We start from the raw sequence: 23283 nt of genomic DNA, 5'->3' as shown, positions 1-23283 counted from the left end.
TTTCACAGAGAACATTGACTGGCTCAGTTGAAAGAAAATGGATATCAATATGGAGGATTTCATTACACCATGTTATTGAACTCCTCATCAGATGTCGATGATGTCCTCCAAACTTGTCGCCTATTGTTGGAAAGAGTGAATACACTGCCTTTCTCTAGTCCCACTACTCCATGGATCACAAAATGAATTTAATTTTATCGATATAAATTTTATGCACATTCATCATACTTTAGATATCATACTACAAGGCATTAAAGGTCTCAATTTAAGAAAAATTGCTATTTAATGCTTTTCTTTTCCCTGACCTGGTGCTGGAATTTAAGAGCACCATCCAATCTGGAAATACTTTTATTACACAGCAGTTAACTTACCACTGATCTGTTTGCTTGAATACAAAAGCTGTGTGATTAAAAGATCAGGTCAGTTTAAACACATCTGCATCTTCGAGTAAACTGTGCATGGTATGGGATTAAGCACCTGCCAATGTAGCAGTTGCTGAATACAGATGAACTGCTGAGCATCACATGCTATAAAAGCCAACTCTACAAGAGCAAGGCACAGTGAGTCGGCTGCTTGATGTTTAGTGCATTTTCTGCTCAAAGATGTTGCGACATAGCGTATCATCCGATTTACCTTAAGCAACAAATACAATACAACTTAACCACTTTGAGTGAATATTCTTTACTATACCATCATGAACAGAAAGTACCAACTTACCCTGGATCGAATCTTGAACTGTTCAAATAAATTCAGAGATCGTCTGTATCGTATTGTTGCGGCACCAAGCACCATATTAGCTTTTAACTTTCTTGTTACATGGAATATACCATTGCGGATATAGAGTGAGAATCTGGAAAATATATACAATATAAGGGTGGATGTGGAAACCAATTCAGGATTATTCATAAGTGTACAAAGTTCTGAAACAAATACTTGGATGTAAATCTGATTTATTTCAAAGGAACAGTTTAAAACAATCTTTGAATCTTAGTTTCGGAAGTAAAACCTGACCAAATCAGGAAAAAGAGCCAATGCATATATTTGATGGACAATTCAATTTTGTGAGAAATTCAATTGACAAAGCAGCTACATTTTATCTCTGGAGATCATAAATTTTGAGAGAAAATATTGCAATACTATTAGTTTGATGGCTCGTCTAAAATTATAACTGACAATCAACACTGTTCAATTCAAAGTTTGTGAGAAGATTTGAGCTCGGGTGCTCGTTGTTGTGGTTCTGTTCGCCAAGCTGGGAACTTGTGTTACAGATGTTTCGTCCCCTGTCTAGGTGATATCCTCAGTACTTGGGAGCCTCCTGTGACCACTATAAATGCCGGAGGAAACAACACACAGCGCTTCACAGGAGGCTCCCAAGCAGTGAGGATGTCACCTAGACAGGGGACAAAACGTCTGCAACACAAATTCCCAGCTCAGCGAACAGAACCACAACACTGTTCAATGAACCATCCCTTGGTCACCAAAATACAAAACATAAATTGTGTACATGGCATGCACATCACAAATCAGGAATGAACTGTCAAATCATTTGTGATTGAGTCATTTATTTATTCATTTACAGAAGTAGGCATCAGTGCCTGGGCCAGCATTTATTACCCATCTGTGTTTGTCCTTGAGAAGGTGGCTGTGAGCTGTCCTCTTGAAGTGCTGAACTCAATTTGGTGTAAATAGATCCACAGTCCATGAAGGAAGGATTCCAGAATTTTGACCCAAGGAGTGGTAACTTATTTCTAATTTAGGAAGGATCCTTGAAGGGAATGCCGCAGGTAGTAGTGTTCCTATGTACCTGCTGCCTTGTTCTTCCAGATGCTGGGGGGCTTGCAAGGTGCTAAGGAGTCCTATTTCAGGCTGTTGTTTGATTGGTTTATGAGACAATTCTCCCAATGTTGGCATTATCTCCCAGATGCTGGTGAAGATGATAGGGCTGAGTCTGCTGTTGTTTTTTTCTAGTGCATCGGTAAGAATCAACCACAATGCAGAAGTTCTGCACTCATATGTAGGCCAGACTAGGTATGGATGGCAATGATTTTCCATAAAGCATATTAGAATAGAATAGCAATTTATTGTCACATGTATTATTACAGAGATAAAATGTTTTATTAGTCGCCATACGACAGCGCCTAACTTAATGACAGAAAATCATAACTAAGAAGAAAAAGAAGTAAAAGTTCATCACAGTTCAATTAATGACTCCTGGGTTCAGAGTACACTGGCAAGCCCGGCCAAAGCCGCCACACAGGGCCAGGCTGAGACCGCCATGTTGGACCATTGAAAAACCCAGAGGCTGCCTCCGAAACAGGATTGAGACCTCTAGGTAAAGATAAGACCTCTGTGGGAGGAATAGACCTTCATGCCAGGCTGGTGGAATACCTGAAAGATAAGAAGACATCCATGACTGGATGAGATCTCCATGCTGGGACAAGAACACCATGCCGGTAGACTGTCACAATTGGAGACTGCCCTGTCAGGCCCATACCATCATCCCACGACACTGGAAGCCACCTGATTGTTGGGCGTAGGCTGGAAGAAGACACCTTCTGGCGAAGTTGTTAAAAGAAGGGAAGGTACCATGATAAATGGAGACATTTTAAAAAAAGCACAGAAAGAAAAGAAAGAATAAAGTGAAGGGAGTAGATGAGTAGGATATCAGTGAACCAGATGAGTATTTATGACAATTGGCAATGGCTCACAGCCATCATCCAGGTTTTTCAAATTATACCATTTGACGTGGTGGGATTCAAATCAGAGTCTCCAAAACAATACAGATAGTTCTCCTGTAATCCGGTAGTTGCGTTCTTGAGCAATCCCACATTATAGAAAAATCGTGCTTTGGAAACAGTGCTTAAAGAAGTGGTGATGAAATCACATTACAGCCAACACACATTTTAAAAGTCTGCACTCTAGAAACATAGTGTCCCCAAATCGTCACTCACGTTACAACGAATTCGCGTAACAAAACATACATTATAGCAGAATGACTTGTACATGTATCTCTGTATTATTTATCCAGTGACTGTACCAACACACTATCACCTCTCTCAATTTTGATTTTATCTGTACCAGCATAATTTGGTCATCACAGGGAGGCTGACTCTCTGGTTTTGCTTTTCCTTTGTATTAGAAATGAGGTCAGAAATTAAGCAAGGAACCATGCCATTGTCAATGATCTGAAAGACTAATTATTCCCTAACATGTAGCTACACTACTATGTCTGCTTATTGTGTACTTTGATTTCTGTCTTGGCCTCAAGCTTTTCTTTCTCATTCGTGTTAATACCTTCTACTCACTCTAGACCCTCCTGCTTCATTGACAATTTGTTTTCTTTCCACTGTTAATCAACTCTAAAGCACAGAGAGAAAGGAAAAGATGAGATGGTTCTGTTATAAAACGTGATTAAAATGGTTGTCAGAATCAACTTTAGTTCAGAGGATCAAATGTAGAATCTGCTGGGGTTATCATAAGAAACAGCAAAGATGTCACTGACGGGAGTGGATTACGGACCCCCAACAGAAGCTACAATGTAGGACAATGTATAAATCAATAAATGCTTGTAAGAAATGTATTATTATAATCGTGGGAAATGTAATTCTTATATAAGTTGGACAAACTAAATTGGCAAAGGGAACCTGAAGGATGAGTATATAGAGTGCGTTCAGAAAATTTTCTTTGAACAATATGCTTTGGGCCCAACCAGGGAACAGACTATTTTAAACCTGGCAATGCATAATTAAACAGTAATAATTAATGACAATGCTGAAATATAAATATAATGATTCCTTCTACCTTATCAGGCAATCTGGTACAAAAGCTTTATAAGACAGTAACGTTTGAGCAGTCTCCATGCATCCACGGTCACATGGAATATTTTGGAGAGAGGAAAGAAACCTCATGGAATACAACCTTCCTTCAGCAGTGACTTAGCCAAAAATGGTAAGATTCAGCCCAAAATGTTTATTGAACCACTGTCATTTTCCCAAATTACACGATAATTTCTTTTATCCCTGCCTCTAATGCAACCAAAAACTTCCTACGTCAAGCTTATCGCTTGAGAATTTTGAGCATTTTTTTTGTATTTTTCATTCTTTGCCTTTATTTTAAATGTGTTTTTTATCCAACTTCTGCATTTCTTGCCGAATAGTTTGAGAACTCTTCTTGATCTCCATCCTAAAGATTTACATACCTTTTGATTTTCCTTTTGACTATGTGGGTAATCTGTTTGCAAATAATTTGTGTCTATCTCATGTCACGACTAGAATGATAGGAAATTGCAAGCTTAAACTGGCTTCCTTCCAATATGATGCAGCACACTACATTTAAACTTCAACACAGCACACTTCCTAATTTGGCTTTAATATATCTGTGGTTTAACCTGCGAAAGCTATAATAACTCAGAAGTAAAATAAATTAGACACATTTTGCAATACGAGCCAGACATTGCATGCTGGTGATACGGATGAACTGTAAATGAAGGGAAAGGGAAAGAAATCAGAAAAACCTTATGGGTACCTCTTTCAGCTATTGCAATTACCAAACAAAATACATTTCAGGCAAACATAGCATTTTTAACCAGAACATGGAACAGTGCCCTGGAATTTGAAATAGCAAGCCCACTAATTTAAATGCAATGCACATAATATGGTTAATGATAACTGAATATAGAAAAGTAAATCTGGCTGAGTTACAATTGCTGAGTCAGCTGTCATATTTAGTTAGCCAAGGACAAAACAGCAAAACAATTAAGATATATTTGAAGTAATTTTATTGCAAAATCATCACTAAGTAATGATTAGTTAATCAATCATGCTACTCTGGTTGACATAACTAAAAAACAAGATGAAAAAAAATGAAGTACAAAATCAAGCTTGTGACACAAAGTATTATAAAAATGGTTAACTATCTGTGGAAAGAGAACACTAAAAATTGAAGACAAGTAAAAATATTGTTTATTTAAAACAATGTTTCATTTGGTTAATAAGGCTTATACAGAAAGCATGTTCAATAAGGAAATGCTTATCACACTGACCTTGAAGACTAGTCACCATTTTGTCAAATTTAAAGCGAATGGCAATTACTATAAATGATCTAAGATAAAATGTATGATAATCATGAGGGTTTATTGTCATCAAGAAATATTGGCTTCAATTATTAATACTTTTATTAAGGCAAGCTAAGCAATCAAGATGCAGGCTGTTAGTGCTGATGTAGACTTCTCAATTCAAGCAAGAAGCTGGAGATCGGAGCTGAAGGGCTTTTGCCCGAAACGTCGAATTTCCTGTTCCTTGGATGCTGCCTGACCTGCTGCGCTTTAACCAGCAACACATTTTCAGTTCTCAATTCAAGCAGCCAAACTCAGCATGCACACTCTTGAGAATACATGTGACATGGTTACATTTAAATTAATCTTTCCTCTACAATGTTCAAATAAAGTGCCTGAACTACAATCGCTGAAGAACACAACTGTGATATTTTCAATTTTCTGTACTAAGTATCTTGTGACAGCTAAAGTGAGCTTTCTCATTGGTGTCAAATTGTGAGCAAGTTAGTGCTGTTCATTATTGCTATTCCAAACAGGGATGATTACCCATATGAACATCATATATAATCTTAATGGCCAACATCGCAGTGTATAAAGAGACTTGATTTCAATTTAATTTCATCAATAATTAACTGCCAAAGTTTCAACAGTGCATTTTTCAAGCTATTTTCCTCAGAATGAGAAATTAAAATAATGTTAGAAAAAAGTATCAGTTATACAGGCTAAACCTAATCACAACTCTCAGGAATTAGTTAATAATTCTGTTAAGATCTTGCAGACCGGCAGCAGAAGAGTTATGTTATTAATCATGGATGGCAAAATGTTTTATACATATAGATCTGTCATACCAACTATATGGTGCCTGCGAAAGAGAATCCAGCACCCACTGCACAACTTTGACTGCAGTCATTCAACAATAAAAAGGTTCTTCTATGTTCACTAACACATATGCATATTGTGATCTTAATAGTATCTTAAATGCCGACAATCCCACTTAATTTAACAAAAATGATAAATACCTGGCAAAATCACACTCCCGCAAGTATCGAGAATTATTCATATGGCCCAGAAAATCTATGTCTTGGAAGAGCACAACACCTAGAATACAGAGAGTAGCATAATCATAACAGTGTTAGAAAAGGACATGTCAACCCCAATAAATTACTAACATACATAAATATATACAACAACAATATGAAAATTGCAGCTCCCAAGAGTTATTAAAATATCTATGAAAAACAACAAATGACCTCAAAATTCTTACTTACATTGTTATTACACTTGCAGCAAGTGTAGTGAGCAGAACATTATAGGATGCACTGTAGAAGGGACACACTCCTAACATTATTTGAGAGATTCTTATGATCTTCCTTTGTCATCCAGATTTTATCACTCTCATATTTTGAGAATACTAATTAACTTTCCTACTTGAAAGCTGATTATTTGCATCAGTTTTGTGCAAATTCACCTAAATTCCAAAATATAATTTTGCTGCATAGGTAATTTTTCATGATGAAACTGAGAAACTACATGGAGGAGACTGCAATGCTGCATAGATGCATTAATGTTTAGAAAGTTCAAACCCATTCAAATATTTTGTAAGGTAAAATATCATTTTTAATTTCCATTTATAAATTGGGATAAAACTTACATGAAAGTTGTCCCAATAGGCAATTTACTCAGACAAAAAACGAACATTAGCAAGAGTTCTGCTCATTGATCTGAAATATTCGCTTTCATCTCTCTTCATCTGATACTGCCTGACCTGTTGAGATTTTGCAGTCTTTTTTATTCTCATTAGCAGTAAGTGTAATTTACAGCAGCATGTATTAAATAATTTCATTTTTTTCTTAAAGGAAGTCTTTTTCTAACATCAAAAATGGCTGAACTCAGAATAGTCTGTTTGACAACAATGTATTTATTTATATAGCACCTTTAACATAACAGGCCTTGATGCTTCACTGGAATATTATAAAAGAAAATATGGCACTGAGCTAGATAAGGAAACATTAGGCCTGACTACTGAAAGCTTCTTCTAGCAGTTATGTCTTAAGATGTGCCTTAAAGGAGAAAGAAAACCAAGGGAGAGAGAGGCAGAGAAGCGTATGGAAGCTACTCCAGATGTTAGACCCAATGCAGTTGAAGGCATGGCTACCAATGGTGGAGGGATTATAACTGGAGATGTTCAATGTTTTATTTCATGGCCTTTTACAATGAGACTAATATTATAAGCATGGACATTCTTGTCAGTTCTTTGATTCCTTATTGTTTGTAATCTCTGGGGACTTCAACAGCATGTTTTATGGAGAAGAGCAGGATTACTGGCAGCAACCTTTTGAATCCATACAAAGTACATTCCAGAGGTTCCTGAGAAGTTGTTGATGGTGATTCTGTGATCTGAATTTTCTCAGCCTCTGAACGACATGGGCAATAGCAAATCAGTTCTAAAAACATGGTGAGATCATAAAAATGAGGTTCTCAACATTGAGGAAATAAATTTTGATTTTCCAACCAAGTGTTGAATGACAAGGTGAGAACCTCACCAGGGAGTAGCAAGAGGCCTATTTCCAAGCATTTGCAACTTGTGTTTACCTGTTCTGATATCATTTATACACAGTTTGCTATTTTCTTATGCATTGGAAACTAAATGGTACAATCCCTATATGGACGTCACAGTGGGTAGTTGGTGGTTGCAGCTCACCACTTACTCCTCTAGGCCTCCATCTTGGCCAGTAGTACCCAACATCACAGGGTATGTTCCATCAGCAGCAACTGCCTGCATTCCATCCCACTCACATAATCTGGCACAAAATCAAGCACCAGCTATATCATATCGTAATGGCATATCTCTGACTTGGTTATCATTTCAATGCTGCATATTGGAGCGCACGAACATCTTTCAGTATCATGCTGCTGCCAGGCCTCTGTGCACTGAGAAAAGTACCATGTCATCACAGGAATTGTCACTTGTTTTGTTAGCACTTACTCACTTCACACCTACTTGGATGCTCACAGCATCTGTGCCTTGCCTTTCTCATTCAGATCTTGCAGCTCACACTTCTGGCTTGTCTTGCTTTTAGCACAGTCACAAAGCAAGACAGCTTGTCATGGTTGTCAGCAGTGATCAATTAAGAGGGTGGACATATTGATATATGGCACTGTATTACATCAATGTCACATCTATGGCATGAGCCAACAGCTTACACAGTAAATACATTGCATGTGTTCCAACCAAATGAAAATCTGAGGGAAGTAATCCTCTTAAATTCAAAGGAACTTGTTGTCAGTGAGAGGGTTCTAACTATAAATCAAGGCAGTATCTAATCTCAATCCAGGGGCTTTGACGTGATCAGTCAGTCAGCCACCTAGTTGGGAAGGGTCACATTCCAGGAGTGAGCCCTCATCAGTGCTGCAGGTCCCACACAACCAGTCCAGGGTTTAGTGGTAAACCATTTGGAGAGCTGCGAGTCTGGTCACAAATCAGGGCTGTCATTGAAAGTTGGTCGGGTTGTGCCAGAGTCAGTCCTGGGGATCTGTTCAGGAAAGTCAAAGGGGATTGGTGTAACTGCAATAGTAGGGAAGTTGAGGGAGTCAATTGCAGGGATTGCAGACAGCATGCTTGGTTGCAAAAAGGAAAATAATTGTGACAGGGCAACTCAACATATAAGGGCAGGAGTCAATAATGTATTGGAAGATATGGGTTAGTGAGGAAGGGAAGAACCACCCTGGATTCAACAGAATAGATAGCGCAGCACAATGGTTTGCATGGTATAGACCCAGAACTCGGGGATAATGCTGGGAGAAGAAACAGTGAATAAGAGCTGGGTGGGAGGGGAATTCAAGATGGTGGTGACCCAGTAAGTCTGAGTCTGCAGTGCTCTGCCTCAGACTCAGGCAAAGTGGGGCACCCACCTTCACCTCACCCTTTAAATCATTCAGGATAGATTTGCCCAGCGTACTCAGTAATTTTACATCAAACTTGGATAGTTTGGTGTTTCTTTTAAATTGATTAAGGGCACCTCCTGCAGCTCGCAACAGGCAGGGACCTCTCCCCCACCCCCTCCCGCAGCAGCAGAGATGTCCGCAGCCGCTTCGGGGAACTTACCTTCAGTGGCGAGCCTGCTGTCCGGGATCACCAAGCTTCAGGAGAAGATCAACGCTTTCATTGAGTAGACACAGTCCAGATGGGAGTCGATCTCGATCATGCTGCAGAAGCATGACCGAGAGATCGAAAAACTCAAACAGCGTGTCAGAGGGGCGGAGCAACGGGCTGCGGCCTCGGAGACGCATGCCGAATCGTCCGTAGGTCACGTCTGGGCTCTTGAGCAGCGAATCCGGACCCTGGAGGAACGCATCGACGACCTCGATAATCGGGGTCATCAGAAAACCATTCGGTTGCTGGGCCATCCCGAAGGGGAAGAGGAAGACCAGCTTGTGGACTTTTTGGAGCAATAGCTCCCACAATTATTGAAGTTGGAGTCGGGACCAGGCCGGGTGCAGGTGGAGTGGGCCCATTGTGTTGCTGTACGCAGGCCCGGGTCGGACCAGTGCCCCCACCCAGTTCTAATCCGACTCCAATGCTACAAAGAAAAACAAATGCTCCTGGAAGCCTCCAGAGTACTGGGGAAGGACTGCCAGGCCATGATGCATAAGGGTTCCAGGATAATGTTATTTCAGGACTTCTCTCCAGCCGTGGTCTGCAAGAGGAGGGCATTTGATGTGGCGAAGAAGTATCTAAGAGAGCTAAAATATTCAATACTCCATGCGTTATCCAGCAAGACTGCACCTCAGCCATGGAGGATCCATTTATAACTTTGGATCACCGGAGAAAGCAAAATAATTCTTGGACTCTCTTAAATAGACTGTGGGACTCAAACCGTATGGACAATGACTTTATCTTGCCCCCCTTTTGTTTACCCCTTTTTCCCCCTCTTCATCTCTCTTCCACTCATCTTTCCCTGGGGGGTGTGGGTGGGTGTGGGTACTCTTCTTTTGGTCTTTTTTTTTATATAGCTCATGCAGCTTACTCGATTTGTGGGGGAGGGGGTTTGTTCTGTTTTGCTATTTTTTCTAGAGCGGGGGTTTCCCTCTTTCTTCATCTCACTTAGTTGCCTAATAATTGCTGGGATTGTAATTTTGTAACTTTATATATTTCTATTTTGTGTAGTGTTTGTTAAACACACCCTGGTGTTGGTGTGTGTGGGGTTGGGGGGGGGGGGGGGGGAGAAGGTGGGTTACTCACTTTTAACTCTGGTTTTATAAAACACTTGAATTTGTTTGCTCCATTTGATAATGCCCTAGCTAGGAGAGGTTATGATGGGGTTAGTGATAGGTAGTTATACCCCAGGAGCAAGGGGGAAAGTCTCCTTTCGAACGTTTTGCGTTGTGTTTTTATTTAGGAGTAAGTGTTTAAATGTTTGAAAGAATTTTTGTATTTGTGAATTTTCTATGGTCTTTATTCAAGATCTTTTGGGTGGGGTTCTTTCTCCTGGGGTGTCTCGGGCTTGCCTGGATGATCATGACTAGCCATTCATTTAGGTGGTGTACCTGGAATGTCAAGGGAAGCAATTCACCAATCGGACACATTTGATCAGACTTTCTTTTCATCTTTTCATTCAAAATGTAGGGGAGTAGCCATTCTTATTCAGAAGAATCTTCCTCTCCAAATGTTAAGCAAGATAAAAGGTGAGTCTGGATGGTATACATTGATCAAAGCCCTAATACATGGAGAGGAATATGGAATTTTGAATCTTTATTGCCCCCTGCACACCCTTTTAAATTTGTAACAGAAGCATTCTCTAAGTTGATGGCTTTTGGGGTCCACCATACAATTGTAGGGGGAGATTTTAATTGTATTATGGACCCAGAGACGGATAGGATACTTAGCAGCACTACGGGTATGTCTCTGAGATCTAGACAACTGGCAGATCTGAATAAGGAGCTAGGACTAGTAGATGTGTGGAGGTGTCTTTATCCCCAGGTTAGAGGCTCTACTTTCTATTCTAACCCACACAAATGCCATACCAGAATTGATATGTTTAATATCCCCTCGACCCCTCTGAATTCGATACTGTCTTGTAAAATAGGTAATATAGCTGTTTCTGGTCATGCCGCAGTATATATGGAAGTCAAGACTAGGGATGATGGGAGAGGCCCCTGATATTGGCGTATGGATCCCTTTTTATTGAAGGATAGCAAATTTATAAAGTATTTTTCGCAGAAATTCAAAACCTTCTGGGAAATTAATTCAGGTACGGCCAGTAACCTGTTAATGATGTGGGAGACCACTAAGGCATACAAGCGAGGCTTGGTCATCTTGTATTCTGTGACCCAGAAAAGACAAAAGGGAGAGCAACAACGTTTGCTCGAGGCTCGCTTGAAGGCAGCTGAGACACTGTATGTTGACAGGCTCTCCATTACTAAGCTACAAAGGATCACAGCTCTTAGGGCAGCCTTGAATACCGCACTTACCCAAACAGCAAAGAGGGAAATATTATTCACGAAGCAAAGATTATTTGAAAATGGCGACAAGCCTGGCAGATATTTAGCATAACTTGGTAGAAAGTAAAAGGCTCCCCAAGCTTTAGAGAAAGTGTTGGTATCTTGACTTGTGATCGTAAAAAGATCAATACAGCCTTTAGAAAGTTCTATTTTGAACTGTATAAATCACAGGACTATGAGGATAGATCTGGGAAGATGGAATCCTTCTTTAAAAATTTGGCCCTTCCGGCTTAACCTCAGAGCTGGTGTTGATCTTGAATGTCCCCCTGACAACCCAGGAAGTACTGAACATGGTTAGGCAGCTTCAGAGTGGCAGAACGCCTGGACCAGACAGATTCCAGGTTGAGTTCTATAAAGAATTTATAGGAGGACTGGCTGGGCCACTCATAAATATGTACAATTACTCCCATAGTCAGGGCTGCCTCCCGCCTTCGTGAGAGAAGTAAATATCTCTCTCATTCTTAAAAAGGGAAAGGCCCCAGAAGATTGCTCATCATATAGATGCATATCCTTGCTGAACGTGGATTTCAAAATTGTTTCCAAAATGCTAGCATTAAGACTGGAGAGGGTCTTACCATATATCATAAAAGAGGACCAGATGGGGTTCATAAAGGGTTGCAGATCAACTAATAATATTAGATGGGTCTTAAATATGATACAAGTCTGTCAACAGGAAACAATACCGTGTTTAGTTGTCTCCTTGGACACAGAGAACGCATTTGATTGGGTAGAATGGCCATATCTTTTCTATATACTGGAAAGGTTCGGTGTTGGAGAGGTATTTACTAAATGGGTTTCAGTATTATATAATGATCCCAAAGCAGCGGTAATCACCAATAATTTAGGTTCAGATAGCTTTAGTGTTGGCAGGGCTGTCATCAGGATGTCCTCTTTCACCATTATTATTCACACTAGTGATTGAACCACTACCGGAAGCTGTATGAACTGACCCTAACATAACGGCTCCAAGGATTGGATCGGGCAAGCACAAAATCACTCTCTATGCAGATGATATCCTCCTCTTCTTAAGTGATCCTTTGATATCCGTGCTCCGCCTAATTCAAGTGGTCTTGCTAGTGTATCCAATCTACCGGATGGATCTTGCTTCCCTTTTTGGTGGTCACTTAGGTATTTTCATCACTCCAGTATTTGGTCAGCTGTATAAAGCCAATTTTGTGCACTTACTGGAGAAAAAAAGGCAGGGCCTTCAACGTTGGGGAGATCTCACAATATCTTGGCTAGGCAGAGTAGCCTTAGTTAAGATGAATATTCTACCTCGTCTTCTATATCCTATGAGAATGCTCCCCTTGATGCTGCCGAGACAGGCGTTGCGTAAGCTCTATGGCTGGCTCAGCTCCTTTATTTGGAATCATAGACGGCTCCTCATCAAATTAGAAAAGCTGCAGCTTCCACAACCAAGGGGAGGACTGGACTTTCCAGATTTCAGGAGGTACCAATTGAACTCCTTATTATCTTATGTAGCTGATTGATTGTGGGTCACAAGAGACCAATCTGGTTAGATATTGAGACCTCCTAAGCAAAATGTCCCCTCATCAATCTTTTATTTATGGACAAGATGAGAGCTATTATGGACTATTGTAAAAATCCTATTGTATTAAATACAAAGCCTGGAGGACAATGTGACAAGACGAGAGTAACCTGCAAAAAACCTCCCCTTACACCCCTATAGTGGGAGCACCGATTTCAGCCAGGGCTGACAGATGCTACATTTAAAACTTGGAAGTCCAGAGATATCTCCTGCTTGGGAGACCTGTTTGATGGGGAGATTATGATGTCCTTTGAGCAGATGTTTGGACTGTCTAACAGGGACCTCTTTTGATATTTCTTATACAAAAGAAGACCACACTGATAGTTAATCCCTACAAATCGGATAGGGCAAGGAGAGTGCTATGGCTGATGGGGCTGCCCTCGGTCAGTACTTTTTATCACTCTTTATACAATAAGGTATCGAAGGACATGGAATGATTATTTAAAACCTGGAATCAAGAATTAGGGTTGGAAATTTCCTTAGAAATGTGGGAGGACATCTGGGAAAATGCCAGAAAGATCGCTATCTGTAATAGAAGTCAGGCTATTCAGTTAAAGATACTTCACAGGGCTCATACGGCACTTGAACGACTCACAAACTTCAAGGCAGGAGCGTCCCCAATGTTTCCTAAATGTAAAATAGAAGGTGGCACTCTCATGCAATGTCTATGGAGATGCCATAAGATCCACACGTATTGGGATAGAGTAGCGAATGCCTTGTCAGAGATCTTGGGTACGGAGATTAGATTGGATCCAGTGTCCCTACTTTTGGGCTCTTCAGATTTTCCCTTCCTGGATGCGTATGGGAGGAAATTATTTGCCATTCTCTCCTTTTGTGCAAGAAAAAATATTTTAGTGAATTGGGTAGCTGAAGGCCCCCCAGGACTTTCGAACTGACACAGGATACTCATGGAATATATCCCCCTTGACTTCCTCAAAAATATGGTGCACTAAAAAATGGAATTACTTTATAAAACATGGCAGCCCTTCTTGAATTATATTGACACAGATATTTTGGCCATACTGTCTAGGGTTTTTGTCTGGCTGTGGTAATGGCTCTGGCTAGTTCACGGACCCCTGGGAGGAGGAGTCCCATATAAATACGGGTTTTATTACGTCTTGATGTAAATCTATTTTGAGCATGTATCCAGTTATTTAATTATTTTGTCGTTTACTGCTAGTAATGTATGATATCCTATTTTATGTTTTTGTTGTTTGTCGGATAGATTAGTAGTTGTTTGGGGGGTTTTTCTCAATTTTTTTTGGTTACTATTTATTTTTTCTTTATTTATTTAATTTTATACTGGAGCTTATACTTGTTCGTACTACTTTTGTAATTTTGTAAAAAATCTTAAATTTTCTTTTTTTTAATAAAAATACCTATATATTAAAATATAAGGCGTTGGGTGGGAACTTGTAGAAGCTAAAAACTGATGAGATCAACAGAGAGTGCAAGGAAGAAATTAAAAGCAGGTTTGGAGTCCCTCGACTACCAGGCTGAGCCTGAACTCTTTCTAAGAAGTGCAACTTGTGTTGCCTTTCATTCTCATTCAAATCATAAATGCACAATGGAGATGAAAATTGCTGCCATAACAGCTGGAGTGGTCAGGGTTAAATTTCTTTTGGGAACATAGGCACTACTTCGTAGGCCCTTCAAGGGGCAATTGTGTTAATCAGGCACTTACACAGCAGAGGTTAAAAAACCTGTAATCGTAAAATCCTACATGTGAAATGCATGTAATGCCCAACGTGTGATATAATCGGGCTCTTGTGGTACAATGATAGTGTCCTTATCTCTGAGCTAAGATGCTAGGGTTCGAGTCCCAACTGTTCCAGAGGTGTGTAATAAAATTCCTGGACAGGTTGATTTAAAAATAAATACCTGTGGGATACACAAATCTTGGTGACGTTCTTGGTCATTACAAATTGATCACAGTCATCTGTGTGAAGCAGATTCAATCACAGGTGACTTTATAAATGTCACTTGCAAGTTGCCATTCACAAAGACAATCCAAAGTCTCATAGGCTGCACAAGATTGATTTCCTCTCACCTTGGACAGTAAATATTTGCCAACCTGCTCTTATATGCAATGCTGCTCTTCTTGGGTGATTGGGGGTGGGGGAGTGAGGGTTCAAGTTTTCAGCAGTCAAAAGATGTGGCACTGGAAAAGCACATCAGATAGGCAGCATCCAAGGAGCAGGAGAGTTGACGTTTCAGGCATACACCCTTCATCAATAATGTTGGAGGGAAAGGAGGCTGAGAGATAAATAGGAGGGTGGGGGTAGGGGTAGAGGGAAGGTAGCTGGGAAGTTGATAGGTAGATGCAGGTGGGAGTGATAGTGATAGATCAGAACGAGGGTGGAGTGGATAGATGGGAAGGAAGATGGACATGTAGGACAGTTCAAGGGGGTGGTGCCAAAGTGGAGGATTGGATCTGAGAGGAGGTGGGGGGAGGGCAGATTAGGAAACTGGTGAAGTCAATTTTGGTGCTCTGTAATTGAAGGGTCCCAAGTTTTGCGAAGTTTCTTAGCAGCATTAGAAACAACATTGAAAGATAACCAACTCACAGAAGAAACCCAGCAAACCATCAGACAGACAGGTGCACCAATATTAAGCAGGAAAAAGGAAGGAAATACACTCAATACACAAGAAAGAAAAGCACTACAAATACTAAAACAAAGATAAAAAACATTGTTATCCTAACTATGGACAAAGGATGCTTGACAGTCTTTTTAAATCAAAGAGACTACGTAGTGCAAATGCACTACTTGTAGATACCAACACTTACCAACAAGTGGCGACAGACCTGATCCCACAACTAGAGAACCGAATCACAGCCCTACTCAAAAAAACAGAAATCTGGAGAAATAAATAAGACTAACTTTCAAAAAAAATGAAACCAGACGGTTCCAACACACCACACCTCTACAGATTCACAAGCCAGGAGCCCCCCCTCAGATCCACAGTCTTGCTATCTGTAACACCAAATAACAGACTGATTAAGAGCTACAGCAAAGACTAAAACACTTAGTAGAACACTCACGGCACTCCATCCAAGAATTCCTGAAGACCAAAGACACCAAGGTAGCAGAGGATGAAATCAAGGTCTCCTTTGACGTAACAGCCCTGTTCACATCCATCAACATCAATCTGGCCAAGGAAACACTGACTACACTATTAGAAGACTCAAAGACATGTAGACCAAACACCACTAACTTCATCAGCAAGGACAGTATCGTCAAGCTAGTGGACCTATGCCTTACCACCCACTTCACCTTTAACAACAAAACTTTCAGACAAACCAACGGATCACCCACGGTATCTCTGATATCAGGGTTCTTAGCAGAGCTAGTAATGCAGGGACTCAAACAAACAGCTCTGCCAGCCATCCAACTCAAACAAGGGAGGTGTCTGAGACGGTCCAGGTGAAGTTAAGGTCTGCTACAGGGAAATATATTCCTGGTGGTAGGGTCTGATTTTTGGTGGCAGAAATGGAGGAGGATAATGTGCTTTATTCAGAGATTAGTGAAGTGGAAGATGAGGACCAGTAGACATCTATCCTTGTTGTGGTTACAGGAGATGTGCTGGGAGGGCATTGTTGATCTCTGGGAGGGGAAATTATGGACCTTGAAATAGGTGGCCATCTGGGATGTCCTGGAGTGAAATTGCTCCTCTTGTGAGCAGATACAGTGGAGGTAGAAGAATTGGGAATAAGGAATCGCATCTTTATAGGAGGGAGAGTGGGAGGAGGTGTAGTCCATGTAGCTGTGGGAGTCAGTGCATTTAAAATGGATGCCTGTGTTGAGTTGGTCACCAGAGATGGAGTCGGACAGGACCAGGAAGGGGAGGGAGGTGTCCGAGATGGTCCAGGTGAACGTAAGGTCAAGGTAGAAGGTGTTAGTGAAGTTCATGAATTGTTCAACTTCCTCATGGGAGCATGAGGTGGCACTGATACAGTCATCAGTGTAGTGGAGGGAAAGGTGGGGGATGGTGCCAGTGCAACTGGACTGTTCCATGTACCTTACAAACAGGCAGGCATACCTGGGGCCCATGCTGATGCCCATGGCTACCCCTTTGGGCTGAAGGAGGTGGGAGGATTCGAAGGAGAAGTTGTTGAATGTGAGGACCAGTTCCATCAATTGAATGAGTGTGATGGTGGAAGGGTACTGGTTGGGTCAGAGGGGGAAGAAGGAACAGAAATGGCGAATGAATGTTTATGGGGACTGGATGGCCATGGTGCAGATAAGGCGTTGGGGACCAGGGAAACAAAGTCATGGAGAAGGTGGAGGGCATGGGTAGTGTCCCAAATGTATGTAGGAAGTTCCTGGACCAAGCGGGACAGGACAGTATTGAGTCGAAAACTGTGGCGCTGGAAAAGCACAGCAGGTCAGGTAGCATTCAAGAAGCAGGAGTCAATGTTTTGGGCATAAGCCCTTCATCAGGAATGTCAGGGGGAGGAGAAGGGGCTGAAAGATAAATAGGAGGGTGCAAAGTTTGAGCAGCTTATCACATGTGTGGGGCATGGCGTGTACTGCATACATCTGAATAAGACCACCAAGTCAAAGGTCCATGTACAGGGATTCCATCACCGTCCATATCTCACTGTATTAAAGGACCATGCCAAACTATGTCATTCGTATGTGATACTGCTGCTCATATTACTATGAACTTGTTTTGTTTCTAACATTTCCCAAATAACTTGATTGGAAGAGTGATCAACAGATTCACCAAAAACAGGGGTCTTCATCACTGTGGTCACAGTGCAATGAAGGCATGGAGAAACCAAGAAAGAAATAAGTTCACCAACAACTCCAAAACCAGCAACAACTCCAGAACCAGCAACAACTCCAGAACCAGCAACAACATCCAACGACTGCCAAACAACCATCACATGAAAAAACTGCAGTTCAAGGTCTTTTAAGGATGTGGAGAGGGTACAGGAGGCCCAGAGTGTATTGTTCTCTATGCATTTTCTCCAAATGAGCAAGGAACATTGCTACTGCAGATATCCCAGGATACAGTCACGAAAATGTGCCATCAGCTTTATCGGGTCTTGGAAACTGAAGGGGTGCCCTGGATGAGTGCAGCTCCAGCAACACTCAAGAAACTTAACACCATCAGGACTAAGCAGTCTGCCTCATTAGCACCACATCTACTAAGATCAATTCCCTTCGTCACCAACATTCAGGAGCAGCAGTGTGTATGATCTACAAAACAGCTATACAAAACCCTGGTTAGATGCCATTTGCTGTACTGTGATAAGATCTGGGCACTGCACATTAGGAAGGATATATTGGTCTTGGAGGGAGTGCAGTATAGGTTGACAAAAATGATATCTGGACTTCAAAGGTTATGAGGAGAAATTATTCAAAACAGGAATGTTTTCTCTAGATCTTCTATATAGTTAAAAGGTTATACAATCGAAGTCTTCAAGATAAATAATAGGAAAAGACAAAGTAGATAAACTATTTTCACTGTTTGGGATTCTGAAACTAGAGGATATAGTCTAAACATTAGAGCCAGACCGTTCAGGAGAAACATAGGAAATGACTTCCATACACAAAGGATGGTAGCGGTTTGGAACTCTCTTCCATAAATAGCAGCTGATGCCAAATCAGTTGTTAGTTTTAAATCCGAGATAAATTTATGTTAAGCAAAGGTATTAAGTGATCTGGGACAAAGAGTTAGGCACAAATGGAGTTAGGCACAAATCAACGATAATCTCATTGATTGCTGGAACAGGCTCAAGGGGGATGATTAGTCTATTCCTGTTCCTATATTCCTACAAGATACACTGCAGAAATTCAGAAGCTTGATGCCATACAGGACTAAGCCGACCTCTTGATTGGCACCACATATTCTAGCATCCACTGCCTCCACCACTACGTCCAATAGCAGCAGTGTGTACTATCTACAAGACACACTGCAGCAATACACCAAAAGTCCTTACCTTCCAAAGCCATGACCAGTTCCATCTAGAAGGACAAGGGGCAGCAGATACATGGAAACACCACCTGCAAGCTACCCTCCAAAACACTTACCATCTTGACTTGGAAATATATCGCTATTCCTTTACTGGTGCTAGGTCAAAATCCTGTAATTCCATCCCCAACAGCATTGTGGGTGCACTTACAGCAAAAGGACTGCAGTGGTTCAAGATGGCCACCATCTTCTCAAAGGTAGCCACGGACAAGTAACAAACACTGGCCAAACAGTGATACCACATCTCGTTAGTGAATAAAAACAGGTCACTATGCAAAATAAGAGCTCATAGTATAGCAGTGACAAAATAGCATGGAAGACTGGCTATAGGAAACAGAGAGTAGGTACAAACAGATTGTCTTCAGGTTGGCAAGTTCTAATGAGTATGCTGGTAGAAGTGATTAAGAAGGCAAATGGTGCTATTTATTGCAAAGGGAACAGAATATAAAGGGATGTTTTGCAACAGTTGTACAGGATGTTGGTTTTAAAGAACTGTGCGGTTTTGCTCTCCTTATTTAAGAAAGCGTATAATATTTTCAGAGCAGTTTATAGGCTCACTTGACTGAATTTTTTTGGGGTGGTGGGTTCATTCTGTACAGAAAGGTCAGATAGGTTGGATTTGTCATCTTTGGAGTTTAGAAGAATAAGAGGTGATCTTATTAAGACCTCATCAAGATCATGTTGCCCCTTGTAGTAGTGACATAAAAGTAAGAATCTTCCACTTCAGGTGGAGATTGGGAGAAACTGGTTTTAGCACCCCAACTTCTTGGAACTCTCTTCCCCAGAGAGGAGTGGTGCTGCAGACTGTAAAACTTTTAAAGCAGAGAGAATGTGGAGATGGATTCTTGACAAATAAGGAAGTTAAGAGTTACAAGATGTGTGGAAATATAGAGTTGAGGCCAAATCAGATCAGCCATGATATTATTGAATCCAAAGCAGGCATGAAGGGCTGTTGTTTTATATGCAAGTAAAGATAGAGGAAATTAGATAGAGAAACATGAGATGTTTGGACACAGTTGAAACAAAGGAACTGTCCCCTTTGCAACAAAAACAGCTGGAGGAAATGCAGAGTTAACACTTTGAGTCCAGTAACCCTTTTCAGCATCTGTAATTTTTTTTAATTTAGTACCCTTTATCAATTTAGTCCAAAACCAAATGACTGGTTTAAAGTGATCAACCAAAGAAGCAACAATATCATTACAAATAGATTTTTTACATAGTGGGTGGTTAGGATGTGGAATATGCTGATAGTTTAAGGTTGTATTTGTGATTGGAAGCCTGTGACAAGTGGCATATCACATGGCTCAGTGCTGAGTACTTTGCTATTTGTAGTGACATTACACTACATGGTATATATTAATGTAGATTTAGGCAATGAACATAGAAGACATGATCGGTAAGTTCACAGATGACATGAAAATAACGTGTATGGAATAGTGAGGAAGAAAGCCTTAGAAAACAGGATGATATAGAGTGGCTGAACAATGGCAAATAGATCTTTATCCTGAAAAATAGGAGGTAATGCGCTTTGTGAGGACTAACAAAACAAGGAGTACATTCCTGATGAAAGGCTTATGCCCAAAACTCTCCTGCTCCTTGGATGCTGCCTGATGTGCTGTGCTTTTCCAGCACCACATTTTTCGACTCTGACTCTTCAGCATCTACAGTCCTCACTTGCTCTAAGGAGTACATGATAAATGGTAGGACACTAAGAACTACAGAAGACCAGAAGGACCTTGGTGTGCATGTACACAGATTATTGAAAGCGAATAGGTGGAGAAAGTTATGGTTTATTTGTCTTTATTAGTCAAGGCATTGAATACAGGAACTGGGAGGTTATAATGGAGCTGTGCAGACATTTGTTGGAGCATAATGAATTACAGTGTGCAGTTCTAATCATCACACAATAGAAAGATATCAAAAACCAAAGAATACAGTTTGTGGAAGTGGTACATATGTTTGGACATGAGAGGGTAGAGAGGAATATTCATCACCTGGGCTGAAGCATTTCAGCTACAAAAATAAATTAGTCTCAATTGTTTTCCTTAGAACGAAGGAGACTGAGAGGGATCTGATTGAGATGTGCAAAATTATGCAGAGCATAGATATGAAGATGCTTTTCCCCTTAGGGCAACAAGGGGTCATTGGTTTAAATTAAAGGGTAAGCGGTTTAGAGAGAATTTAAGGAATTACTTTCTCATCCTTAAGATGGTGGGTATCTGAATCTCAGTACCTGAAAGGTGATAGAGGCAGGAACCATCACAACATTTAATAAATATTTAGGTGGTCACTTGAAATACACCATAAAAGGCTAAAGGCCAAGTGCTAGAAGATGACACTACAGTAGAGAAATGCTTGGTGTGCACACAATCAGCTGAATTACTTTCTTTTGTGCTGTTAATCTCTATGACTCAGTATTATAGGAAAACCCAGGGATGTCACACAAGTTGAGAAGACATGACTGGCCGAATGACCTCACTGTACCCATCATATGATTTTAATCTGTTTTCCTCAGAAATTCCAATGGTTGTATCCTCTTTGCTGGCCAGTTAGTTTCCTGTGTAGACAGGCAGAAGGCTGAGAGAACACAGCAAGCCAGGCAGCATAAGGAGTTGCAGAAGTCAATGTTTTGGGTCTAACCCTTCTTCAGGACTAGGGGTGAGTGTGAGGGGGACTTCAGATAAAGGGGATGGTCGGGATAGGGAAGTGAAGTGGGAATAGGTAAAGATGGGTGGTTGACGTGGTAGGTCAACAGGAGGAATGAGTCTGATTGGTGGCAGGGAGTAGTGGAAGGGAGGGGGAGGGGATGGGAAGGGAGGTCATTTGAAAACTCAGTGTTGAGTCCTCCAGCTGTAGGGTGCCCAGGCGGAAAATAAGGTGGTGTTCCTTCAATAGGTGCTACAGCTACTTCCACTGCACCCAGCCACCAACCAGATTCATTCCTCCCATTGGCCAACCAGGTCGTACCCTCCACCTGTTTTTACCCATCCTCACTTCACCACCCTGCCTCCGCCACGCCCTTTATCTGCAGCTCTCCCCCCCCACCCCAGCACCACCACCACAGACACCCCCAGTCCTGAAGAAGGATTCCACCCGAAAGGTCGACTTCTCCACCTCCTGATGCTGTGTGGCTTGCTGCGTTGTCTCAGCCTCCTTCCCTGTCTACTTTGGATCCAGCATCTGCAGGATTTTTCTTTCTGTCTCTATAGTTAGTTTCTTTGTGTAGAATGTGCCTCCAGCTTCAACAGCCAAAGATCGGCCGGTTTCTGCTGCACGGTTTTGTGGTTGCCAAGACCATCATTACCGATCCCCCTCAGACAGTCCACCAGCTCACACCATCAAAAATGTTTAATTCATTGGCCTCGGTAAGACTGGCTAGAAAAGGAATTTCGGGCCAGAATCAGCAATGAATCAGCACGCCCCGCCTGCGGGAATCCACCCCCACTGCTGTCAGGAGCTGTTCAGACAGGTTGGTCCCGCTGTGACAGCAGCTTCGCAGCAGTTTGAAATATCAATGACAGCGAGCCTGAGCGAGAACTTCCGCCACCTCCCACAACCCATGTGTAATGAACCGGCACATCGGATATAGCTTTCCTTACCGCGGACTGTTTGCTCCTTCAGGATATCCTTCACCGGGGTTTCGAATGAGGCAACCAGTAACACCACGGTTCCACGGATAAAATACCAGAAATCAAAAAGGGTGAATGGCAGCACCGACAGTAGAGCCACGACGATCCACATGATGCCGGCCGGTGCGCTACAGAGGACAGTAAACGGGAGGCAGTGTCATCCTCCGATCATCATTCTTGCCTCTTCCGTGTCATACCCCGGCGCGCTCCCCGCGTCACAATGCAGGGAGCAAGCGCGAGCTCACTGGTTCTTTCTCATCTGCTTGCGTCACAATGCGGGAAGTAAGCGCGAGCTTCCCACCTAACGGTCAAAACGTTTAAAAATACCGAGCATTCCATTTAGCTCCTGATCACATGTACTCTAGATATCGTTAGCAAAGGTCATAAAACATACGGTATCATTTAAAACCTTTTAGAATTCGCAACGTGTTGTGTATTCGTTTTTTTTCAAGAAGGTATTTAGAGTTTATTGTTAAAGGTAGATTATCCAAGTGAACGCGTTGTATATTTAACATTCATTAATATTTTGTGGTGGAGGTCGAAATGAAACCATCTCAGCTGCCGAATTC

At 41.4% G+C, this 23283-nt stretch overlaps 1 protein-coding gene across 1 annotated transcript in view; it reads right to left on the bottom strand.

The window, feature by feature from the left end:
- The window catches only part of LOC132816762 (protein THEM6-like), a 34546-nt gene extending 11583 nt beyond the window's left edge, over positions 1–22963 (bottom strand). The window contains exons 1-3 of the mRNA XM_060826685.1: positions 22685–22963; positions 6073–6151; positions 718–850 (exon numbers count right to left, since the gene is read on the bottom strand). Coding sequence (XP_060682668.1) covers positions 718–850; positions 6073–6151; positions 22685–22826 — 354 coding nt within the window. The 5' untranslated portion in view covers positions 22827–22963. The remainder of the gene's footprint in view (positions 1–717; positions 851–6072; positions 6152–22684) is intronic.
- Positions 22964–23283: the final 320 nt, after the last annotated feature.

This window comes from Hemiscyllium ocellatum, chromosome 6 (assembly GCF_020745735.1).
Source record: "Hemiscyllium ocellatum isolate sHemOce1 chromosome 6, sHemOce1.pat.X.cur, whole genome shotgun sequence".
NCBI classification, from domain to species: Eukaryota; Metazoa; Chordata; class Chondrichthyes; order Orectolobiformes; family Hemiscylliidae; genus Hemiscyllium; species Hemiscyllium ocellatum.
This window is presented reverse-complemented; position numbering and strand designations above follow the sequence as displayed.